This window comes from Macaca nemestrina, chromosome 18 (genome assembly GCF_043159975.1).
Source record: "Macaca nemestrina isolate mMacNem1 chromosome 18, mMacNem.hap1, whole genome shotgun sequence".
Lineage (NCBI taxonomy): Eukaryota > Metazoa > Chordata > Mammalia > Primates > Cercopithecidae > Macaca > Macaca nemestrina.
Genome location: NC_092142.1, coordinates 68,998,272 through 69,024,527, shown reverse-complemented (window position 1 = coordinate 69,024,527; position 26,256 = coordinate 68,998,272). Strand labels below are relative to the sequence as shown.

At 44.1% G+C, this 26,256-nt stretch overlaps 1 protein-coding gene across 2 annotated transcripts in view; it reads right to left on the bottom strand.

Annotated features, from left to right (window-relative positions):
- Positions 1-26,256, bottom strand: part of LOC105491347 (WW domain containing E3 ubiquitin protein ligase 2) — a 181,207-nt gene that overhangs the window by 44,986 nt on the left and 109,965 nt on the right. For both annotated transcript variants that reach the window (XM_071084849.1, XM_071084850.1), the window contains exons 7-8: positions 25,282-25,409; positions 8,309-8,519 (exon numbers count right to left, since the gene is read on the bottom strand). In XM_071084849.1, coding sequence (XP_070940950.1) covers positions 8,309-8,519; positions 25,282-25,409 — 339 coding nt within the window. The remainder of the gene's footprint in view (positions 1-8,308; positions 8,520-25,281; positions 25,410-26,256) is intronic.

The following is a 26,256-nucleotide window of genomic DNA, read 5'->3' as shown; positions in this document are numbered from 1 at the left end:
GCACGGTGGTTCACACCTGTAATCCCAGCACTTTGGTAGGCCAAGATAGGAGGATCTCTTGAGCCTCCAGGAGTTGGAGATCAGCCTGGGTAACATAGCAAGACCTTGTCTCTACAAAAAGTACAAAAATTAGCTGGGCATGGTGGTGCACGCCTGTAGTCCCAGCTACTTGGGAGGCTGAGGCAGGAGGATTGCTTGAGCTAAGGAAGTTGAGGCTGCAGTGAGCTATGATCATGCCACTGTACTCCAGCCTGGGTGACAAAATGAGATCCTGTCTCCAAAAAAAGGAAAGAAGGTGCAGTAGATATGAAAATGAGTAATTATGCATGAATACACACACATAAGGTGAAGACATTTCATGGCCCAGCCTCCGACAACAGTAGAATCTTTGGAAATAAGAGTTTAAGTTCTGAGACGGTGATGAGGAAGCCAGAAACATGCACTATTCCATGTGACCTAAGCATGTAATAATCCCTGCAGAGTCATGAACTAAACCACAGTAAGCAAAGAAACAAACTGGAGGAAAGATACAGATGCTCGCAGTGTAATCCTTTAATCTGAAGCTACTCCAAGAATGGCCCACAGGCCAAACTGTTACTGTTCTGCGACCAGAAAAGTACTGAAGTTTCTAAGCACTTAGAAACTTTTTTTTCTTTTAACTGAGACAGGGTCTCACTCAGTCATCCAGGCTGAAGAGCAGTGACTTGAACACAGCTCACTACAGCCTCGACCTCCAGGACTTATGCGATCCTCCTGCCTCAGCCTCCAGAGTAGCTAGGAACACAGGTGCACACAGCTGATATTTTTGTTTGTATTTTTTGTAGAGACAAAATCTTGCTAATTTGCCCAGGCTGGTCTCAAACTCCTGGACTCAACCAATCCTCCTGACTCGGCCTCCCACAGTGCTGAGATTACAGGCATGAGCCACCATGCCTGGCCCACTTTAGGAACTTTTGTGCCAATCTGACACTACTGTAATATGCACATATGTGCTCAATAGATTTGTCTCATTGAGCAGAGTATAGAATAAAAGGATTCACAATAGACAGAATATTTTAAAATAAATTAAAACAAAACAACAACCAAAAAGGACTGTTTTCTCACAAATAGTTTTGAGAAGTACAGTTTTAAAACTTCTTGGGTAAGGCTCTTTGGCTAGTGCTGAAGTTGAGTTTGGAATGAAATTCAATGGCAGCGCCTGGTTTATAACTTAGCAGAGAAGCTCCAAATTCCAACATCTCTTAGAGTGTCCCCACAAGCAAACATCCAAGAACTCTTACAAGGCTATCGTCCTTGATAGTGTCTTAAGGGCCATCTCAAGAGAGTGCCTCTGGATATCCATAATTGGGCAGGGGGGTAGAGGAGATGGCAAATCCGAAAGATCTAGAAAACATCCCTCCTCAATTAATTCCACTCAGAGGCAGGAAACAGACGGGGCAGCCAATGGCTGCGGGAGAAAAAGCATGGTGTGAAATGGCAGAGCTGAGGTAAGTCAGCAGTCCAAACACAACGCCCTCCGTTATGTAAGAAACCACAGTGGCGTGCTGGCTGCCAGGGCAAAATAATGTGCCTCTGTGTGTGTGGGACCGAGGGAGCTGCAAAGACTGTAAGGGACACGCTTGGAGTTTATCTAAGCCATGTACACACAGTTGGCTCATTGATAATGAGCGTTGGATCCCCAAAGCGGGCTAAGCACTGAGAAAAAAACAAATACACGGCCCACAGACCAAAGCAGACTCGCTTCCCGTTGCCCACGACCTGAACCACTATCTCACCAGGACCCCCCAAACCTTCCTGGCACCCCTCCTTTCATAGACATTTGCAACCTGAAAACTTCATACCCCTCCAGTTGGCTTCTTTTATGCTAGTTAATTTAAAAGTTATGGAAAGCAGGAGGGCTTACAGATGGGGACAGAGAAAAAGGGATGGGGAGTGCTGTATTTGGACCTCTGCAGCCCAGGTTTCAGCAGCCTTCAGTTCTTAAAATGTTCTGATGCGTGTAACCACATATGGCCAAAGTCTCATCTGCTGCGTATTTCAAAAAGACAACGCAGCTAGGCGCAGTGGCTCATGCCTGGAATCCCAGCACTTTGGGAGGCCAAGGCGGGAAGATCGCTTGAGCCCAGGAGTTTGAGATCCACACAGGCAACAGAGTAAGACCCTCACTCTACTAAAAAAATTAAAAAATAAAAAAAAAATAGCTGAGTATAGTGGCATGCGCCTGTAGTCCCAGCTACTCAGGAGGCCGAGGCAGGAAGATTACTTGAGCCTGGGAATTTGAGGCTGCCGTGAGCCATGATTATGCCACTGTATTCCAGCCTGGGTGACAGAGCGAGACCCCATCTCAATTTAAAAAAAAAAAAAAAAAAAAAAAAGCAGTAACCTGAAAAATAGATCCATTAGATCCTCAAGAGAACCTTGCTCCTGTCACTCAGTAAGGGAAATTGGATGAGTTGAGAAGATAAAGTTAGAAAGACAGAGTCCCCTGGAGGGCCCAGAAAGCAATCAAGCTTAGCTCAATTGCCTCAGTGAAGATGAGCCGTGCTGCACAGTATCTGCCAGTGCGGGAAACGCGATCCTTTATGAACAGAGAAGAGCATTCTGAGGGCTGGGTGCAGTGGCTCACTCCTGTAATCCCAGCATTTTGGGAGGCCGAGGAGGGTGGATCACTTGAGGTCAGGAGTTCGAGCACGGCCTGGCCAACATGGTGAAACCCTGGCCCTACCAAAAAATACAAAAAATTAGCCAGGCGTGGTGGTGCATGCTGTACTCCCAGCTACTTGGGAGGCTGAGGCATGACAATCATTTGAACCTGGAAGATGGAGCCTGGACAACAGAGTAACACTCCGTCTCAAAAAAAAAAAAAAAATAGTATTCTGAACTACAAGAGATGCATATTTGAACCCAAAGCCAGTCAACCCAGTGAATGACAGCATTAGGCTCAACTTTCTTGCCCTTGGGAAGAAAATGCAATATTGCTGTCATAGTTGTTCTTTCTTTGAGGCATCAAAGAAGCAAAAAACATTCATCTAGGTGAAGGAAAGAAAAAAAAAAAGATGGCATTTAAAAGTATTCATCCATTCATTACAAACAAGTCTTGGGGGCCTACTCTCTGCCAGGCTCCTGGCCACCTTGGCGTGCAGAGCCAAGAACAGCAGAGAGGCAGAAAACAAGCAATGACAGGTGTGAGAAGAGTGACAGAGGAAGGACACGCTTCCTCTTGTCTGCCAGGAATCAGGGAGGAGTCCCAGAGGATTTACTGATTTAAGTTGACACTTGAGGATGTATAGGAATTAATGGACAAGATGGCAAGGAAGGTTTCAAAAAGAGCGACCAGCACAGGGGAGGGTCCTAAGTCCGGAGAGAGGGTGATGCATTTGTCAAATTAAAGTTAAGTTATTGGCCGGGCGCGGTGGCTCAAGCCTGTAATCCCAGCACTTTGGGAGGCCGAGACGGGCAGATCACGAGGTCAGGAGATCGAGACCATCCTGGCTAACATGGTGAAACCCCGTCTCTACTAAAAAATACAAAAAAACTAGTCGGGCGAGGTGGCGGGCGCCTGTAGTCCCAGCTACTCGGGAGGCTGAGGCAGGAGAATGGCGTAAACCCGGGAGGCGGAGCTTGCAGTGAGCTGAGATCCGGCCACTGCACTCCAGCCCAGGCGACAGAGCGAGACTCTGTCTCAAAAATAAATAAATAAATAAATAAATAAATAAATAAATAAATAAATAAATAAAGTTAAGTTATCATGGCTTAGGCAGAGACGTGGAGTGGATCCCACTGAAGGCTTGAGGGGTAGGTGTGGTCATATTACACAGGCCTTTTTAGGCCTAGGATTTGGGAATTTATTCACAAAGACAATATGAAGCCACTGGAGCATTCCAAGTGGTGAAAGGTCATGATCAGAGTTTTATTTTTAAAAGTTAAAACAGGGCTGGGCACAGTGGCTCATGCCTGTAATCCCAGCACTTTGGAAGGCCAAGGCAGGATGATTGTTTGAGCCTAGGTGTTTGAGACCAGCCTTGGAAACATAGGGAGACCTTGTGTCTATGAAAATAAACAAAATTAGCTGGGTGTGGTGGCAGGCGCCTGTAGTCCCAGCTACTCAGGAGGCTGAGGTGGGAGGATCACTTGAGCTCATGAGGCTGAGGCTGCGGTGAGCCAAGATTGCACAACTGCACTCCAGCCTGGGTGACAGAGTGAGACCATGTCTCAAAAAAAACAAAAGTTAAAATAGATTGGGAAAGGGTAAAAACAGTCACTTGAGTGACAGATCATGGTAATTTGGTCTGGAATACTGCAAAAGCATGGGGCCACGTGGGCAGATGTAAGAGTTGTTTAAGAGAATCATTGTTTCAATGAGAACACATGGACACAGGGCGGGGAACATCACACACCGGGGCCTGTCAGGGATTCGGGGCTAGGAGAGGGATAGCATTACGAGAAATACCTAATGTAGATGACGGGTTGATGGGTACAGCAAACCACCATGGCACATATATACCTACATAACAAAACTGCATGTTCTGCACATGTACCCCAGAACTTAAAGCGTCATAAAAAAAATCATAAAATAAAATTTTAAATAAAAAAAAAAGAGAGACTCATTGTTTCATTTAACTATTTCCTGGAGTCCCACTATGTGCCAGGCTAGGTACATACGTGCTAGGTGCTGGACATGCAGAGGCAAATAAGAAAGACACAATCCCTGCCTGTATGGCACCTAGAGTATGGTGGAGGAGATGGTCACTCAATAAATGGTATGCAAATTATACCTGTGATAAACGCAAAGCAGGATCAGCATGGGAAGCTGAGACAGCACAGTCTGGAGGCCCAGAGGCAGGGCTTGATGACTGAATGGATGTCAGGGACGGGGAAAGATGTATGGCTTGAAGGTCACCTGGGCAGATGGTGGCACCATTCCCAGGAGGAGGACCAGGTTCTAGCCAGGATGGGATGGGTAAGATGATGAGTTCTGTTGGGTTGAAATAGCCACGTGGCACCGGACCTGCCATCTCTTAAACAGTAACAGATATTTGTCTAATGAAAGAATGAACAGTGTAAAACCTCGAATATAGAACTTAGGCACTAGTAGATACTCAATTCAGACGCTGCATTTATATATCCTCATAAAAGATAAAGGCATTCTGCAAACTCAAGAAGATGCAGTTCCTATGAAATGGCACTCCAATCCCTGCGCCACAATACACCCTTTGTTGGTATTGGAATTAGAAATGACAGATTTCATTCTCTCATTGGTCCCCTGACTCTGAACACCAGGAGTAAGTTAATAACCTGCCTTGCCTGGATCTCCTAAACTTTTAAGTAAGCTGGGGTGGGGCTTGCAGGCCTATGATCTGGAAGGATAGCTGGCAGAAATCGTGCTCTCTCTGGCTTCCATCAGCTAACCAAAAGCCTGCCGTGCTCCCTCTTAGACACTCAGCAGTGCTAGTCAGCCTCCAGGTAGGTGGCTGATGATCTCCAGGCCCTGAGTCAGCCCGCAAAGCCCTCCTAGTCATTTAGAAGGGCACGTGGAAGCCATCTGGGCTGGAAAACTGGGTCTCCGACACCCTTCTCCGGGCCATCGTAGATGTTCAAGTGGGGAGCAGCCTCCCCAGGCCCACACGTGGGCCTCATCACGTTCTAAATGCCCCAAGGAGGAGATGCTGTTCAGGCTCTACCTCAGAAATATGTTTCAGCCTCTGGCAGGATGAGGGAGGGGAATCGGCTTCCCTGGGCTGCTCGATCTGCCAGACTTAGAATAAAGAGCATTTTCAGAGCCTGGAGTTTTCCAGCTGCCTGGAAACAGGAAGTGCCCAATCCCTGAGAACAGTAACCCTCACACACGCCCTACATAAAGACATGTTGAGCCATTAGCCCTAATTGCCTGTGACTGACACAGGAGTGAGGCCGGCCTTCCAGGCATTCGCTCAGCGGAAAGAAAACAAACAGCTCACTGGGGACACAGGCGGCCATTTTCTCTCCTTTCTGCCAACATGATTCTGCTCTGTTCCCCCCAAATTACAACATACAGGCTTCAAATTATAAACCAAACAAAGGTCTTTCGAGTATTCCTTACCACATACGAAAGAGAAATATCTCTGTAGGGAGTAGCTGGACACAAAGCAATTGATTAGTGAGCTCTTCACTTTAACCTTCACTAAAATCAAAAACCTCACAAAAAAACGTCTCAGAGCTGCCTCTCAATCCTGCCAATTCTCTCCAGGTTTGAGGTGCGAAGGAATGTTGAACAGGACTTTCTGAAGAGACGGAGTTAGGTAGCATGGTGCATGCTGGGAAAACAATACGTATGTGGTAAAGGTCACATATGCCTTCAGGTAAAGGATTTTTGTTTTGACAATTGGGTTTTTGAAAGTGGCTTAAGCCAGCCTGGGCAACATGGTGAAACCTTGTCTCTACAAAAAAAAAAAAATAATAATAATAATAACAAAAATTATCCAGGCGTGGTGGTGCAGGCCTATAGTCCCAGCTACTTGGGAGGCTGAGGTGGGAGAATCGCTTGAGCTCAGAAGGTCAAGGCTGCAGTGAGCCAAGATTGTACTATTGCACTCCAGCCTGGGCAACAGAGTGAGACCGTGTCTCAAACAACAACAGCAACAACAACAAAGAAAGTGGCTTAAGGATAACAGAATAAGGAGATGGGATAAGGGAGGGGAAAAAAAGAATAATACAACACCTTATAGTCAAGTAAGAGGCCTTACACCCTTCCTTTTTCCTTCATGAATTACAAGGGTTCACAGGACACACACTGCCAAGTCATCGTCAGCCGGATCACCAGCAACTAGAGTGATACAGATGTGGGTTTCCTCCGCACCAAACTGATAACCAGGAGGGGCAGTGGGAGCTGGCCCCAACTGTGATCAGAGCTGCTGAGAAAGGGCTTCACCTCCTGGTTCAGAAGCATTCCCTTCCTTTAGGGCCCCTTCACAACCACTTGAAAAATATCACTTACCAGGTGTAACACTTGCCAGTCAGTGAGGGCTTCATGCTCACCATCTTATTTGAGTCCCTTAACTTCCTGGGGAGATATGTATGATGATTATCTCCACCTTACCAAGAGGCTAAGTAATTTGGCCAAGGTCACATGGTGGGGGGATTTCAAACCCAGAGCTATTTGATTCCCAGGTCCATGCTTGTAATCTCCACTCACGATATAACCAAACTCGAACTTCCCTTTGGCTTACAGGGGCCGTCTTCTTATCATCCAAGGTCTTTGCGGTCAGATTTATTTAATTTTTATTTCTGAGACAGGGGTCTCGCTCCGTAGTCCAGGCTGGGGTACAGTGGCGTGATCATAGCTCACTGCTGCCTCTAACTCTTGGCTCAAGCAATCCTCCCACCTTGGCCTCCCCAGTAGCTATGACTACAAGCACAGGTCACTGTCCCCAAATTTGTGTGTGTGTGTGTGTGTGTGTGTATCGCCCAGGCTGGTCTCAAACTCCCAGCCTCAAGTGATCCTCCGACCTCAGCCTCCCAAAGCATTGGAATTGATTGGTGCATGAGCCACCACACCATCTGACTGAACTAAAGGATGGCAAGAGGGCCGGGTGTGGTGGCTCATGCCTGTAATTCCAGCACTTTGGGAGGCCGAGGCAGGTGGATGACATGAGGTCAGGAGTTCTAGACCAGCCTGGCCAACATGGCGAAACCCTAGCTCCACTAAAAATACAAAACAATTAGCCAGTGTGGTGGTGTGCGCCTGTAGCCCTAGCTACTCAGGAGGCTGAGGCAGGAAAATCACTTGAACCCAGGAGGCAGAGGTTGCAGTGAGATGAGATCATGCCATTGCACTCCAGCCTAGGTGACAGATTAAGACTCCATCTCAAAAAAAAAAAAGATGGCAAGAAAACTTGCAGTTTTTGTTAACTGAAGTCCCAGCTATGAGAATAACATACAGCAATATTCACAGCCTAAAGCCCAACTCCTGCATGGGCTGATAAAATTCAAGAGAGAAAAGCTGTTTTCTAGGTAGGATCTAGGTGAACACCCTCCAATGATTCAGGAAAGCAAAATGAGCTCCTTGTTCCATAAAAGCCACACTTTTTGAGTCAAGCTGTTCATTTCAAGTCACGGTACAAGGTAGCATTGATTCTGCCCCAGGCAACAGATTCTTTTTAAGATTTATGTAGAACAAGCAGTTCTTCCACACCTCCCTTGCTTCAACGCACAGCAGCCTCCCCAGAGGCTACTAGCCACTAGGTAATAAATAATCACGTTGTTTCTGCCCCCGTAAAGGAGCCTCAGTCTTTGGGGAGGAGAGATCTTTATGGGACAGAAGGCTACTCACCCGGCGGGCAGAGCGTCGGGGGCCTGGGCAGCCGCTGGGAGCTGCTGTGTACCCGAAGTGCTGGGTTCCTCTCCTTCAGCCGGTGTGGCTGGGGCAGGGAGAGAAGTCGTGTTGGGATTCGGGGTCACACTCAAGGGTGCAGCAGGTGGGGACGTCACACCAACAACGGAAGGCTCTTCGGGATCTGTGGCTGTTGTGGGTTCGTCATTCACTGAAGATGCACAAATCATACTTTAAAGATCAACTGAGAATGAGAATTTTATTTATACTTGCTAGGTTTTTCACTTAATAGGCTAACATGGTATCTATAACGTCATCCTACATGTATTGGGCGAGAGCAAAAAATTTTACAAAACATGACTTTGGAAAGTACAGTAAAGTCATTAATGCCTGTCCAAAGGAAATCAGGATGAATCTGAAATAAATATATTAACACTACCTTTTTTACATAACTTTATCAAGTTTTTCTAACATACTATGGTTATATTTACATTTATTGCAACAAAAGAGTAGCAGGAAAGATGAACATCACAGGAATGTGTTGGTGCTGGGCTCGGTGGCTCACGCCTATAATCCCAGCACTTTGGGAGGCTGAGGGGGGGGGGGTGGATCACTTGAGGTCAGGAGTTCGAGACCCACCCGGACAACATGGCAAAACCCCGTCTCCACTAAAAATACAAAAATTAGCTGGGCATGGTGGCGCATGCCTATAATCCCAGCTACTTGGGAGGCTGAGGCAGGAGAATTGCTTGAACCCAGGAGGCAGAGGTTGCAGTGAGCCAAGACTATGCCACTGCACTCCAGCCTGGCAAAAAAAAATTTGCCTGACAGCAAAATTCTGTCTCAAAAAAAAAAAAAAAAAAAGTGTTGGGGCTAAATGCAGCAAGGCCAAGTTTATAGGGTCACATCCTTTTCTTGAAATTTGTCATTTGCTTGCTAGACATGACTAGCACCTTCTTTCAAAAAGCTCATACACACTGAAGAGGCAGTGTGTGCTTCCAATATTGTGCTCATTCTTTTAAAGGCTCACGCTCAAAGTAGGAAGCAAGAATGGCTCACAGCTAAGGGTCTTCTCCCTGAGATAACAGACAATGAGACAGAACTGAAACACGCTAGTCTCCAAGTCTCCCTATTTCACCATCTCTTCACTTCTTTGATGATCACTTATGTTCACAAGGACCCCAAGGTGCATTGCAATATCCTCTAACTCAAAAAAAGATCAAATAAGGTTTCAAAGAACCGTGGTTCTTTGGAAGTGATAAGCTATATGCAGAGAATTTTCCATGTATGTGATTGCCTATGTGTACATGTAGACTAGAATTTCACAGGTTAACGCCTTAATCATCACTTAGCCTCATCTTCCTAATGCAGAAATTCTTTTTGTTGTATCCCTAACAAGTGGCTATCCAGATTCTTCTTGAACATTTCTCACAGGGAGCTCACTACAGAATCATCCCATTGTTGAACAGATGTACTTGCCAGAAAGTTGGTGGGGGGTTGTTTTGTTTTGAGACACTCTCACTCTGTCACCCAAGGTGGAGTGGAATGGCACTATTTTGGCTCAATGCCACCTCTGCCTCTAGGGTTCAAGCAATTCTCATGCCTCAGTCTCCCAAGTAGCTAGGATTACAGGTGTGCGCCACCACACCCGGCTAATTTTTGTATTTTTAGTAGAGACAGGGTTTCGCCATGTTGCCCAGGCTGGTCTCAAACTCCTGACCTCAAGTGATATGCTCACTTCAGCCTCCCAAAGTGCTGGGATTACAGGCATAAGCCAGAGGACCGGGCCCAGAAAGTTTTTTTTTTTTTTTCCTCTTCATATGAGGCTGACTGTATTACCTGGTCTGAGTCTCCCCATCTCTATCTCCAAAGCAATTCAAAGTATCTAAGCCAGACACCTAGATACTTTGCCTCTAATTCCAGCACTTTGGGAGCCTGAAGCAGGAGGATTGCTTGACCCAGTAGTTCCAGACCAGCCTGGGCAACCTAGCGAGGACTCATCTCTACAAATAATTTAAAAGAGTAGTTGGGCATGGTGGTGCCCACCCGTGATCCCAGCTACTCAGGAGACTGAGGGAGAATCACTGGAGCTGAGGAGGTGGAGGCTGAAGTGAGCCATGATTGCACCACTGCACCCCAGCCTAGGTGACAGGGTGAGACCCATCAATCAATCAACCAATGAATGGCCACTGTTTCATGTTAGTATTCTCATTTCTAGTAAAGAGGCCTACCATTTCTTCAGTGTTTCTAGGCGGCCTCCCTTTCCCGATCATCTGGCTGCCCTCTTCTAGATATCGTCTACTGCCTCTTCTAGATAATCATATCAGGAACTGAACATAATAAATCCGATACCATGAGGCCAGCAGAGTCAGATTACCAACTTAAATACCAGGTAACATTTCCAGAACACCAGAATGTGCAGGCAAGGTGCAAAGCCCTTTGGATTATCTCATTTAGGCCTCACACGCAACCCCACAAGTTAGTTACAATTGATATCCCCACTTAACACTTAAGGAAACTAAGGCTCAAAGAGGTTACAACACCTCTCAAGGTCATATAGCACCTAATTCACACCATGCTGTCTGCCTCCAGAGCCTAAATCACTTGTCACTACGCTCTACTTCTCCCTCTCTGCACATCCTCTAATTCAACCAAAGATTATAACTCTTAGCGACCACATGATCCTGTTGGCACACATGGGACTCATGATCAGCTGAAAGTCATATTTCTTCATATGATGTGATGGACACCAAGCTAGATCTTAACAAATGGGTAGGAGGCTGATGCTAGAAATTGCCTACGATTTATTCACTTGTTTTCTCTGAAGTATATAAAATATTGCCTTTCACACAAGCTAAATTAGTTGTTTAATAAATGACTAAATCTTGTGCAATTAATGTTTCCCTAACAGAAATGCAAGGCTTGATATTTATATTCCTATTCTATCTCAGGCAAGCCAGTAAAACACAATAGATGGCAATTCACTTTATGCACATCTACACATTTTACTCAATTAAAAAAAAAATACCACAACTTTTTTCAGAGCTAGATGAATTTATTCTAAAATTTATTAGGAAAACTAAATACACAAGAATAGCCATGAACATTCTAAAGAAGAAGAGTGGTGTGTGTGTATATAGGGGGAGTTTGTAAAACAGTGGGGTGTGTGTGTGTGTGTGTGTGTGTTTGTGTGGGTAGGGGGAGTTTCTAAAGTATTAAAACATACTACAAAGCTACAACAATTAAAACAATGTGGTACTGATACATGAATAGGTGTGTCAATAAGGAAGTCCAGAAATAGGCTTAAATAATTAAATAATTCACAGAAGACTGTAAAATAGTAATATTCTAATTCTACCACACCTTCTTCATTTATCAGCTAATAATACTTCTATAAAGAGAAACCTCCCCTTATCAACTATTCGGCTACCTAGAGGTTCAGTTTGTAAAGAAAAGGCAGGAGAAATGCTTGCTTCTTTCCCTTTGTTTACCAGTTTTTAGAATGAGTTTATTTTCTTGCATCCTCAAAAAATGAACAATGAGGTTTCATTTTGTTTAAGAATCTTTATGAGGCACTGGATTTAAATATGTTGTAAAATATTTCAATCCATTGTGTTTTTTGTTTTTTGTTGTTGTTTTGTTTTGTTTTGCTTTAAGACAGGGTCTTGCCCTGTCACCCAGGCTGGAGTGCAGTGGTGCAATTATGGCTCAGTGCAGCCTTGACGTCCTAGGCTCAAGCAATCCCCTTGTCTCAGCCTCGTAAGCAGCTGGAACTACAGGCTCACGCCACCATGTCTGGCTAAATTTTGTTTTTATTTTTTGTAGAGACAGGGTCTCACCATGTTGCCCAGGCTGGTCTCAAACTCCTGAGCTCAAGCAATCCTCCCACATCAGCCTCCTGAAGTACTGGGATCACAGGAGTGAGCCACTGTACCCAGCCTAATATTCTTTTTGATCCTAAAATTGTCTCCATCCTTGGTTGGACTTACTGGGGAAAGGGGAGGTGAACGAAGCTCTTCAAGTTAGCTTCAAATACCGTGGGAAAATTCTAAGATAATTACTAAATGAGAAAGTGCAGAACAATGTGTACATGTGCTATCATTTGTGAGTTTGTGTGCATACACACGTGTGTGTTTTTTCAAGGAATATATATACAGATACTTGTATATTCCAAGAATCTTTGAAAGAACCACAAGAAACACAACAGTGAGCCTTGGGGTAGGAAACTGAAGGTTAGCAGAATAGGAAAAAGACATTCTTTATACTGTTTAAGCTTCTTTTTTTTAAAGTTTTAGTAACATATATGTACTATTATTAAAAATAATTATTATGAAATAGTTGACCATGAAAAGACCAAAAGCAGAGCCCCCATGGCATGCCAGGGGAGGAGATCCTCCAATGACCACTAATTGGATCTGACTGTTCATGCAGCTGCAAATCTAGTTACAAGGGTTCCCTCCAGGGTTGTACGTGTCCACAGGCCTAACCAAGAGCCTGTGACTCACCCTAGCTCACCCATAGTAGCTCTTCTGTTTAAGAGTTTGTGCGGGGTGGGGGTGCGGGGAGGGAGAGCATCAGGAAGAATGGCTAACTGATGCTGGGCTTAATACCTAGGTGATGGGTTGATCTGTGCAGTAAACACCACGGTACTCATTTACCGATGTAACAAACCTGCACGTCCTGTACATGTACCCCGGAACTTAAAATAAAAGCAGGAAAAAAAAGTTTGTGCTACACCTTGAGTTCAGATTTGGAAACAGAGAAATATGAAGGCTAGATATCCTAGCATAGACAAGCCTTCTGTGCCCATGAGTATTCACGAATACCCCTCTTCTGCTCTCAAAGAGGGTGTGTGTGTGTGCGCGCGCGCATTCTTAGAACACGAGAGATTGAAAGAACCTCAGAAGTCAATCCACCCCATCACAGCTCATAGGAGAAATTAAGTTCTAACAACGCATTACTGGCCCAGCATCATGCTAGTCAACCAGTGACAGGGTACCATACTCAACCCCAATGGGGCTTCAAATAGAAAAACTGGATTGTCAAAGACAAGGAGTTACAAGTCCATCATGCCTTACAGAATTGCTGTACTACCTTTTTTTTTTTTTTTTTTTTTTTTTTTTTGAGACGGAGTCTCACTCTGCCATCTAGGCTGGAGTGCAGTGACATGATCTTGGCTCACTACAACCTCCACCTCCCGGGTTCAAGCGATCCTCCTGCCTCAGCCTCCCAAGTAGCTGGGATTACAAATGTGTGCCACCACGCCTGGCTAATTTTTGCATTTTTAGTAGATATGGGGTTTTACTATGTTGGCCAGGCAGGTCTTGAACTCCTGACCTCAAGTGATCTGCCAGCCTCAGCCTCCCAAAGTTCTGGGAGTACAGGCATGAGCCACCACACCCGGTCTGCTGTATTACCTTTTAACTCTATTCAATATAGCCAATGTTCTCTAACTTTTAATCCTAATTATTTGAGGTACACCCGTATCTCCCCAAAAGGACTGCACCCATCTTGAGAGCCAGGGCAGATTTGTTTCCCGCATTTTTCACTACTTCTACTCTCTGTCTCCTGTGTTCTTGCTTCGTCTCTTTGCCCACATCAGCCATCTTCCCTCCCCACCCCTGCAGCCCAGGGAGAGCATTCCACACTGTGAAGCCCACAGTACCCGTGGCCTCAGCTCAGCCACACAAGCCCCTGTGACATGTGCTGTTTTGACTTTGCTGAGGTGTGATTTCAACTTCTCCGGAACGAGATCGTAGGGCAGAGACCTTCTCTTATATTGCTTCCCATTGTCTGTAGTGCTAAACATTTGCTAAATATTTGTTCAAGAAACACTTGTTCAATAACCCCAATAATCTAGCAAAAGAAAGCTATTTGACTGGATAGAAGAGTTTTAAAGGGAAAAGAAAAGAAAAAAAATACAAAAAAATAAAAAATAAAAACTACTGGGAGGCCAAGCCAGGCGGATCACGAGATGAGGAGTTCGAGACCAGCCTGGCCAACATGGTGAAACCCCATCTCTACTAAAAATACAAAAATTAGCCAGGTGTGGTGATGGGCACCTGTAATCCCTGCTACTTGGGAGGCTGAGGCAGCAGAATTGCTTGAACCTAGGAGGCGGAGGATCCAGTGAGCTGAGATCATGCCACTGCACTCCAGCCTGGGTGACAGGCAAGACTCCATCTCGGAAAAAAAAAATAATAATAAATAAATAAATAAATAATAAAAATTTTAAAAATTAAAAATTAAAAAATTAAAAATTAAAGAAAGATATTCAAAATAAAACCACCTGACATTTGTATAACGCTATCATTTACGAAACAGGTTCTTTTGGCCGGGCACAGTGTCTCACGTCTGTAATCCCAGCACTTTGGGAGGCTGAGGCAGGCAGATCACCTGAAGTCAGAAGTTTGAGACCAGCGTGGCCAACATGGTGAAACTCCGTCTCTACTAAAAATACAAAAATTAAGCCGGGCACAATGGCTCACAACTGTAATTCCAGTACTTTGGGAGGCCAAGGCAGGCGGATCATTTGAGGCCAGGAGTTCGAGACCAGCTTGGTCAACACGGCAAAACCCCATCTCTACAAAAATTAGGTTGGACACAGTGGTTCACCCCTATAATCCCAGCACTTTGGGAGGCAGAGGCAGGGGGATCACTTAAGGTCAGGAGTTCAAGACCAGCCTGGCCAACATGGCAAAACCCTGTCTCTATTAAAAATACAAAAAATTAGCTGGGTATGGTAGCACGTGCCTATAGTCCCCACTACTCGGGAGGCTGAGGCAGGAGAATCGCTTGAGCCCGGGAATGGGGAGGCTGCAGTGAGCTGAGAGCATGCCATTGTACTCCTGTACTCCAGCCTGGGTGACAGAGCGAGACTCCCTCTAAAAAAAAAGCACACACAAACAGGTACTTTTTGTTTTATTTTGCACTAATTTGGATATTATTTTCAGAAAATCTGAAAAGACAGTATGCCCTTCACCCAGTTTCCCTTAATAATACTATCTTATAGAATCATGGCATATTTGCCAACGCTAAAATAATAATTAGTATACTACTATTAACTAAAGTCCAGACTTTATTTGGATTTCACCAGCTTTTGCACTAATGTTTTCTTTCTGTTCCAAGATCCAACCCAGGAACCTGCATTGCCTTTAGCAAGTTCACTTTTATTAGCTCACTGATCCTCCCAATGCCCTTATGAGGAAGATATTATTATTCCCATTTCACTGCAGACAAAACTGAGGCTCACAGAGGGACCACTCAGAGAGGCGTGTGCAGTCAGCAAGTAGCAGAACCAGTACTCAAACCAGAACACCATGAAGTAAAAACAGTGGGCGTAGGGAACGAAGACGGCTTCAATGTTTCCCAAATGGGAGGGAAAGTGGGGTACCAAGGAGGGAAAGTGGGGTACCAAGGAGGGAAAGTGGAGTACCAAATGGTAAGCAGTAAGATGGCAGTTGCATGGCCTCTGCTTTCTGTAACCTTGGATATTTCACAAGGTTCCCTCTGTGATGTTGGTTAAACATTCTAACTTTATGAATCACATATTCATTCAGGACTGAGACACACTCTAGTCACAGCCAAAAAAAAGATCAGGAATTGGAAATTCTTTTGCTTAATCCTAGAGACACTGCCAGCCCACTGTGTGTACCAAGATGCTTAGGTGTGCATGGTATATCACAAGCTCATGGACACTCAGGATTTTTCGGCCCTGCACTCAAGCACGTGGAAAGCCAGCACCAATAACAACAGAAGCTCTTTCTACTGAAGATCAGCTCATACCATGTGGGCCACGGTAAAGCAGTTGGTGTCTTTCACCCATGAAACACAAGCAACTGCACTGCCAAGGCAGCTGATCAGTCAGCTCTTCACGAGAGCAACCAAAACCAGACCAAGATTTCATAATTAGCACGGCATGGGATGACTGAAGCTCATATAAAGAAAAGCAGTTATATTACATGGGGGAAAAAGGAGCAAAACTTAAAAATGGACAAAGCCATACTGTGTTACCTGATTGATGGGAAGGTAAAATCCTTCCCCGGTTTATATACGGATGAACACGATTCCTACTTACATCCCACTGTGCTTCAAAGAATTCAAAGTCTGAAATTTGTTTTGAAAATGTATGAGGCCGGGCGCGGTGGCTCAAGCCTATAATCCCAGCACTCTGGGAGGCTGAGGCGGGCGGATCACGAGGTCAGGAGATCGAGACCATCCTGGCTAACACGGTGAAACCCCGTCTCTACTAAAAAAAAATACAAAAAACTAGCCGGACGAGCTGGCAGGCGCCTGTAGTCCCAGCTATTCGGGAGGCTGAGGCAGGAGAATGGCGTAAACCCGGGAGGCGGAGCTTGCAGTGAGCTGAGATCCGGCCACTGCACTCCAGCCCGGGCGACAGAGCGAGACTCCGTCTCAAAAAAAAAGAAAAAGAAAATGTATGAACGATCAAAGAACATCATGGAGTTTAAAAAAAAAAAAAAAAAAAAGGCAGAACTAGCCCTTACAGACATTAAAGAAAATACGATAACACATCAGTAATACAAATCATATGGGACTTACTCAAAACAAGAAACAAATTCTCACCGTATGTAAGAATGTGAAAAGTGATCAACACTAAATAAAATCACAGTAAAAAATGACACTGTTTACTTAATGTCTCTGTGATAATAGGATCCCAGTATAGAAAATAATTTAGACCCAGTCCTCATTGTATATACGTACATGTCTACATAATATATATTATGTATAAATATATATTTATAGTTATATATTATAGTGATACATCTATCACTATAAACTCCAATGGGATATTTATTTTGATAACATAACATCATGAAGAAAGCAAGTGAAAACAGAAGGAAGTATTTATCTCTGCAGATCCAATGTGGCCATAAAGAAAAAAAAAGTATCTCATTTTATAAACAAGAACTTTTACATTATTGACGCAAAAAGTGAAATTATACACATTTTTTAACTGCGCAGGCCTAATTATTTTCAAAATTCTTAAATCCTTTTCTGCAATACTCACAGAAATAAGATAAAATGCAAAACAGTGATATGGGAAAATTTATAATCATAAATATAACAGATAAAACTTGCAGCTACACATAGTTAGTGGAATTACCATAGTAATTCCACTCCTAGGTATACAACCAAAAGAACTGAAAGCTTGGGCTCAGACACTTGTACAGCCAAGTTCTCAGCTGCATTATTCCAATAGCCAAAAGGTGGAAATGACCCAAACGTTCATCTACAGATGAATGGAGAAACAAAATATGGTATGTATACGCAATCAAATATTATTCAGCCTTAAAAAGGAAGGAAATTCTGATACATGCTACAACATGGATGAATCTTGAAAACACCACGCTAAGTGAAATAAGCCAGACATAAAAGGACACGTTAGTCCACTTAAATGAGGTATCTAGAACAAGAAAATGCAGAAACAGACAGGAGATTAGGGGTCACCATGGGCTACGGGAGAGGGGCGGGCAGGTTGGGGGGAAATGTTATTGTTTAATGGATACAGAGAATCTATTGGGATGATGAAAAAGTTCTGGAAACGGACACTGGTGGTGACAGTTACCCAACATTGTGATTGTACTCAATGCCACCAAATTACACACCTAAAAATGGTTTAAATGGTAAATTTCATGTTGTGTGTTTTTTACTACAATTTTTAAAAATTGTACCTAGAATATATTAAGAGCTTATATAAACCTCTAAAATAAACTTCTAAATCTTTGAAGGACAAATGATCAAATACTATGAAAAGAGACACAATAAAAAAGAAATAGTTAAGCAACTAGTAAATGAGGAAATGCAACAAGGTTAAACATTTTAACCAATGAGGTGGCACTTAATACTATTAGCAAAAAATTATAAACCAATATTTACAAGGTTGCAGAAAAAATAAACCTCACATACCACTTTATGAACATTTTGGACTACTTTGGATATATGATTGATCCTCTTAGAAAGACAGTCTGCTAATACACACTAGAGCTCATTTTTTAAAATTCACGTATTTTGACTTAAGAATTTCACTCAAGAAGAAACAAAGCTATATGCAGGTATTTACAGAAGAATTTTGTTTTGCAACAGGGAAATACACAAGAATTAAGGAATGGTTAGATGAATTACGGAATATTAACTGCAAAATAGTATGAGGTCACTTTTAAAAAGCAAAGAAGAAGAGCACATACATGTATGAAACCATGTATAAAAATAGGCTGGACGCAATGGCTCACGTCTGCAATCCCAACACTTTGGAAGGCCGAGACAAGAGGATCGATCCAAGCCAGGAGTTTGAGACCGGCCTGGGCAACAAAGTGAGACCCCCATCTCTACAAGAAAATTTTAAAAAAGAAAAATGAAGTGAAAAATATATATATACACACACACACACACACACATATATATATGTGTGTATATATATATTCATGTTACCTAATTAAAACTCCATAAAATTATTCATAAAGACAAAAGCTCTGTGCCAGGCACCCTGCCAAGCACTCTGCATGTTTTATATACAGGCATACCTTGTTTTGCTGAGTTGCACTATGTGATTTTTTACAAACTGAAGGCTTGTGGCAACCTGATATCCAGCAAGTCTATTTCTCAACATCATTTTTCCAACAGCATAAACTCCCTTCATGTTTCTGTGTCACATTTTGGTAATTCTCACAATATGTCAACGTTTCCAACTTAAAATTTTTCGTAGTTGTTATTTATATCTGTCACGGAGATCTGTGACCAGTGATCTTTGATATGTTATTAATGCCACTGTTTTGCAGTGCCACAAACCGCATCCATATAGAATAGCAAATTTCGGCCGGGCGCGGTGGCTCACACCTGTAATCCCAACACTTTGGGAGGCTGAGGCAGGTGGATCACCTGAGGTCAGAAGTTCGAGATCAGCCTGGCCAACATGGTAAAACCCCAGCTCTACTAAAAATACAAAAATTAGGTGGGCACGGTGGCATGCACCTATAATCCCAGCTACTGGGGGGTGCTGAGGCAGGAGAATCGCTTGAACCCAGGAGGCGGAGGTTGCAGTGAGCCGAGATCACGCCATTGCACTCCAGCCTGGGCAACAGCATGAGACTTTGTCTCAATAAATAAATAAATAAATAGCAAATTGAATAATAAATAGTGTGTGTGTTCTGACTGCTCCTCCCACTGGCTGTTCTCTCTCTCTCTCCTCACACCCTACAATGGCCTCTAAGTGTTCAAGTGAAAGGAAGAGTCACATGTCTCTCACTGTAAATCAAATACTAGAAATTATTATATTTAGTGATAAGGAAGGTGGGTTGAAAGCCAAGACAGGCCAAAGCGGAAGCTTCTGGGCCAGTTAGCCAAGTTGTGAATGCAAAGGAGAAGTTCTTGAAGGAAATTAAAAGCGCTACTCTGGTGAACACTTGAGTGATAAGAAAGTAAAACAGCCTTACCAAGAAAAGCTGGTAGGGAGAAAGTTTGAGTAGTCTGAAAAGAAGATCAAACCAGCCTCAACATTCTCTTAAGCCAAAGCCTAATCCGGAGCAAGACCCTAACTCTCTTCAATTCTATGAAGGCTGACAGAGGTAAAGAAGTTGCAGAAGAAAAATTGGAAGATAGCAGAGATTGGTTCATGAAGTTTAAGAAAAGAAGCCTCAAACATAACATAAAAGTGCAAGTGAAGAAAATGCTGATGAAGAATCTGCAGCAAGTTATCCAGAAGATCTAGCTAAGATCACTGACGGGGTTGGCTACACTAAACAACAGATTTTCAATGTAGACAAAATAGCCTTCTATTGCAAGAAGATGCCATCTTGGACATTCATAACTAAAGAGAAGTTAATTCCTTCAAAGCTTCAAAGGACAGGCTGTCTCTCTTCTTAGAAGCTAATGTCGCTGGTGATTTTAAGTTGAAGCCAACGTTCACTTAACATTCTGAAAATCCTAGGGCCCTTATAAATTATGCTAAATCTACTCTGCTTGTGTTTTATAAATGGAGCAACAAAGCCTGGATCACAGCACATCTGTTTGCGGCATGGTTTACTGAATATTTTAAGCCCACTGTTGAGATATACTGCTCAGGAGAAAAGATTCCTTTCAACATATTACTGCTCATGGATAATGCACCTGGTTACCCAAGAGCTCTGATGGAGATATACAAGGAGATTAACGTTGTTTTCACGCCTGCTAACACAACATCCGTTCTGTAGTCCATGGAGCAAGGAGTCATCTTGCCTTTCATGTCTTACTATTTAAGAAACACAATTTATGGCTGGGCACAGGGGCTCAGGCCTATAATCTCAGCACTTTGGGAGGCCGAGGTAAGTGGATCACTTGAGGTCAGGAGTTTGAGACCAGCCTGGCCAACATGATGACATCCTGTCTCTAAAATACAAAAATTAGCCGGATGTGGTAGCAGATGCCTATAATCCCAGCTACTTTGGAGGCTGAGGCACAAGAATCACTTGAACCCGGGAGGTGGAGGTTATAGTGAGCTATGATCATGCCACAGCATTCCAGCCTGGGCAACAGAGCGAGACTCCATCTCAAAAACAAAAGACGAAAAAAAAATACAAAAAAACCCCACAAACACATGTTATAAGGCTGTAACTGCCATAGATCATGATTCCTCTAATGGATGGGGGCAAAAACCCATTAAAAACCTCCTAAAGGCTCAGGCCTACAATCCCAGCACTTTGGGAGGCCAAGGCAGGCAGATCACCTGAGGTCAGGAGTTCAAGACTAGCCTGGCCCACCTGATGAAACCCCATCTCTACTGAAAATACAAAAAATAGCTGGGTGTGATGGTACATGCCTAGAACCCCAGCTACTCCTGGAACTGAGGTAGGAGAATCACTTTAACCCAGGAGATGGAGGTTGCTGCAGTGAGCTGAGATCATGCCATTGCACGCCAGCCTGGGCAACAAGAGCAAAACTCCATCTCAAAAAAAAATTTAAAAATTTAAAAAAATAAAAACTAAAAACGACTCACCATTCTAGATGCCATTAAGAACATTTGTGATTCATGGGAGGAGGTCAACATATCAACACAACAGGGGTTTGGAAGAAGCTCATTCAAACCCTGATGGATGGCTTTGAGGGGTTCAAGATTTCAGGGGAGGAAGGAAATGCAGGTGTGGTGGAAACAGCAGGAGAGCTAGAATAAGAAGTAGGCCTGAAGATGCTACTAAACTGCTTCAATCTCATGAGAAGACTGGAATGGGTTAGGAGTTGTGTCTTATGGATGAGCAAAGAAAGCAGTTTCTTGAGATGGAATCGACTTCTAGTGAAGATGCTGTGAACACTGTTGAAATGACAACAAGGATTTAGAATATTCTGTATACTTAGTTGATAAAGCAGTGGCAAAGTTTGAAAGAATTGACTCCAATTTTGAAAGATTTTCTACTGTTGGTAAAATGCTATCAAACAGTGTCGCGTGCTACACAGAAATCTTTGATGAAAGGGAGTGTCAACTGACACAGCAAACTTCATGTTGTCTTATTTTAAGAAATTGCCACAGCCACCCTGACCTTCAGCTACCACCACCCGGATCAGTCAGCAGCCATCAACATCGAGGCGAGACCTTCCACCAGCGAAGAGATTTCCACGGGCTAAAGGCTCAGATAATTGGTAGCATTTTTAGCAATAAAGTATTTTTTAATTAAGGTATATACATTTTTTAGACATAATGCTGTTGTACCCTTTATGGACTACAGTATAGTGTAAAGGTAACTTTTATATGCACTGGGAAACCAAAAACTTCATGTGACTTGCTTTTTTGTGATATTTGCTTTATTGTGGTAGCCTGGAAACAAACCCATAATATCTTGAAGCTATGTCTATAATTTATTCCTTATAACAACTTATGAGATATACACTTTTGCTGTAATTTTTTTTTTTTTTTTTTTTTGAGACAGGGTCTCACTCTGTCACCCAGGCTGGAGTGTAGTCGTGCCATCTCAGTTCACTGCAACATCTGCCTCCTAGGCTCAAACGATCCTCCTGGCTCAGCCTCCTGAGTAGCTGGGACTACAAATGCATGTCACCACGCCCAACTTTTGCCCTAATTTTATAAATGAGAAAACTAAGACCCAGCAAGTCACTGGGCCTTAAACACATTAAAGATGAAGAACCGGAACCTGACCACAGCTGATGCAACTTCTGACTGATGTGTATGGAAATTACATTTAGGGAAGAAGTAAAATATGTAAATTTGGGGGTAAAGTCTTCAATAAAGAATTAGCAAGTAAATCATTCCATACAAGTCTCTATGAAGGGCTACGCCATTAGTCTATTTCTTGATTCCACCACTTCTAAAACTTAGAAATATAATATTTATACAGACAGGCTGCCATTCACTCTTGTTTTATAAAAATGGATACTTTATGGTTGTGACAACATAAAAAAACCACCTGGAATCCAGCTCCGGTTTGGCCCCAAATTTCTTTTTCATGCATAACTGCAGCACACAGCCAAAAAAGGCTGCTAAATAAATCTCGCAAGTCTGTGGAGACTCTTCCAGGAGGCAGAGCTCCCCACCACCACCATCTTGGAACTGGTCCTCAGAGTTCTCACAGCAGCAGACTGAGGGATGAAGATGTCCTCATTCAAACCCTCAAACCCCCTCTGGTACTGCGCTACTTAAGAGAGGAGCTTCAGCAGCTCCCCACGGCAAAGGTGACACAGTTCTGTACCCTTGGGGCAGACGTTATATCAAGTACAGGCTGCCTGTGAGGTAAAGGTGAAACACCATCACAGCAGAAAGGAGAGAGATGGACATCAAGGCCTCAGCACTGGAGTGGGCAGAAATCCCTAAAATACAACTGCCCTTCAGAGACAGATCTTAGGAACAGGTTTGGGCTTTGAGAGACACCACCATGAAATGTGTCCAAGGCAGTCCGAGGTTAGAGACACTCGGCTTCTTGAAGACACAGCTGGCACCTGCCTTGTCTGCTAGAACATAATGTTCCTAGAGATAAGGACAATAAGTAACGGTACCTAAAAATAAATGTAGGGGAAATACAGCTCTATTGAAATGTCTAAGAGTGACTCAAGGACTATCACCAAAGAAAGTCAATTCACCAATAGTTTTTATAGGAAAAGTAGAAGTAGTTGCAGGAAACCATGATCCCAGTAACACAGGCCCCTGGCAGAACAAAGCCACTGGTAGCTCCGCCACGGCACCTGGCAATCAGTTGGTTCCTAAAAGCCAGTCCCCCGTCCCCATTTGTAAACACTGCCCTCCTCCACAGCCACTGAGTTTTCTAAGAGAAAAATGCTCGCAGAGCTGCCTATGGTTCTCTATACCATGGCTCACGGCCATCACTTTGCTGTCACCTTCACACAGACAGGAAGGCCAGGCTCAGCTACCACTGGATGTTCCAGCACGAGGATACAGTGGGTCGTCCAGGGGCACCAGGCGGCTGAGATGGCAGCCCCAGGACTCCCCACCTGCAGCTCCTCCTCATCCCCAAGGCTCAGGGTGAGCTAGTCAGTTCACTCAAGTCCTTCAGGCAGGTCCCAAACTTCAGGGAGGAGGTCAGGCCACCGCACTCACAGTGTGCTTTATAGGACACAGACCACTCCATCTCGTGGTCCACTGAAGACGACAGGGTATCCAGGCAACAGCAGCAGCCACAGGGACTCTGAAGCCCCCATATGGTGCTGCCAGAGAACTGAAGGGTATTACAAAGGAACTCAAATCAATTTCTTCCACTCAGTAAGTTTGTCACACAGAGGTCATTTAACAATGCCACAACAACACTTCCATGAAGAGCCACGCTGCTCTGAGTCTCCTGGCCTTCACGCCACACCTCTGCTGTCACGAGCATTAGAAAACTATCTCAGCGTCAACTACCAGTTTCAACCCCAGCATTCCTCTACCTACAGTGCATGGAAGCGAAATGTCTACGTCCCTGCCCAACTGCCCCAAATGAAGACAAACTACCAAACGACCAGCAGTCACTAAAGATTTGACAGTCTTTGAGAAGTTTAGAGAAATGAATGGGTTTGTTTTTTCTTTTTCTTTTTTGACTCTGTCCTGATGAGAGAGAGGGAGAGCAGGACGGAAAATGAGTTGTTCTGAAATAGGTCCTTCCCGTCTCACTTACGGGGAAGCAGAGCCAAGTGTGGGGAAGCTCTGTGCACACGTGGACGGGACTGTCTCCTCTCAAATGGGGCCCCCGTCGGGATGGCCCCAGCACACCCCCAAGTAGTTACCTGGCTTTGCCCTAGTCAGCATCTCAACCTATTCACCGGTGGTGTCATCATCTGACTCAGCTCTTAGCAACAATACTTAGTCCTATATTTCCTTAGTCTGGTAATTCCCTTACGCGAAGGAAATCAAAAATATGCCATGTATAAATGAGATAGCCTCCCCAACATGAAATCTAATGCTGATGAGAAATGAATAGAAAGGCCGGGCGTGGTGGCTCACGCCTGTAATCCCAGCACTTAGGGAGGCCGAGGCAGGCGGATCACGAGATCAGGAGATAGAGATCATCTTGGCTACCATGGTGAAACCCCATCTCTACTAAAAATACAAAAAATTAGCCAGGCATGGCAGCGGGTGCCTGGAGTCCTAGCTACTCGGGAGGCTGAGGCAGGAGAATGGTGTGAACCCAGGAGGCGGAGCTTGCAGTGAGCCAAGATCATGCCACTGCACTCCAGCCTGGGAGACAGAGCGAGACTCCATCTCAAAAAAAGAAAAAGAAGACAGGACTTTTTATTTCTGTGCAAATGAGTATTTCAGAAAAGCGCAGTCATATGGAGAATAACCATGGCTGTACAGAATATGCCAGAGATAGAAGAAGATGGGTCAGTAGAAAGACTGATGGATTCAAATCCAGTTTAGTCCTAGAGCCTTCTGATGCCCACCCTCTATTCTGACACAGTGGGCAGGATCCCGTGTCCACGTTAGAACGGGTGAGAGCCCACGGCTTCAGTGCAGGCTGGCGTGCAGTGCCATCACTCACCTGTGCCATTGGCCAAGCCACTGTGGCCTGAGTTCTTGACGGGCTGGCGGTGCCGGCTCCGAGCACCTGGGCTTTGCTCGCCGGTTGCTGGGGTTGTTCTGGGTGCAGCACCTGAATGTCTGTGCGTCCTGGGGGTTCAAAGTAGAAAGCAGACAGACATAAGTCACTGAAAAGGACAGAAGTGTTTCCTGCCTAAGTCATCATATTCCCTTCTCCTGCCATTTATTGGAAACAAGACCTTTAATAGCCCCTCTAGTTTTGGACTCAACAGAAGCTGGTTCCAAGCAGAGAGACCCAGGGAAGTTTCCTTTTTGGTAAAAGCTCAAGAAGGTAACTTTGTGTAAACTTTTCCACTTCAAGTAAATAAATCCAGAGTGAATTGCCCCTGCATCTGAAATAATTGGCAAAATATCCTGTGACCATCACATTATTTTTATTGGGCTCAAATGTTACAAATAAACAAGAATCACTGACAGGCTCAGATGAAAATTTCCCCCCTTAGGCAAGAAGAGCTTTTATCCAAAGCAATTTTCTCTATAGCTAGAAAGATAATTCCCTTGGCAATAAAAGTCAAGGGGCATTAAACAACGTTTAGTCAATGCGTATGGTGACACCTTTTGTTGTTGTCGCTCACTTGTTAGTTTGTTTAGAGACAGGGTCACACTCTGCTGCCCAGGCTGGAGTGGTGCGATCATAGCTCACTGCAGCCTCAAACTCCTGGGCTCAAGTGATCCTCCCACCTTAGCCTCCTCAGGAGCTGGACTACAGGCGCACAGCACCACGCCTGGCTCATTTTTTTTATTTTTGGGGAGATGGGGTCTTGCTGTGTTGCCAAGGCTAGTCTTGAACTCCTGAGCTCAAACGATCCTCCCACCTCAGCCTCCCAAAATGCTGGGATTACAGGTATAAGCCACTGTGCCTGGCCTAGATATGTTTTATGTAGAAAAGAGGACTCAACAATCCATCCAAATAAAT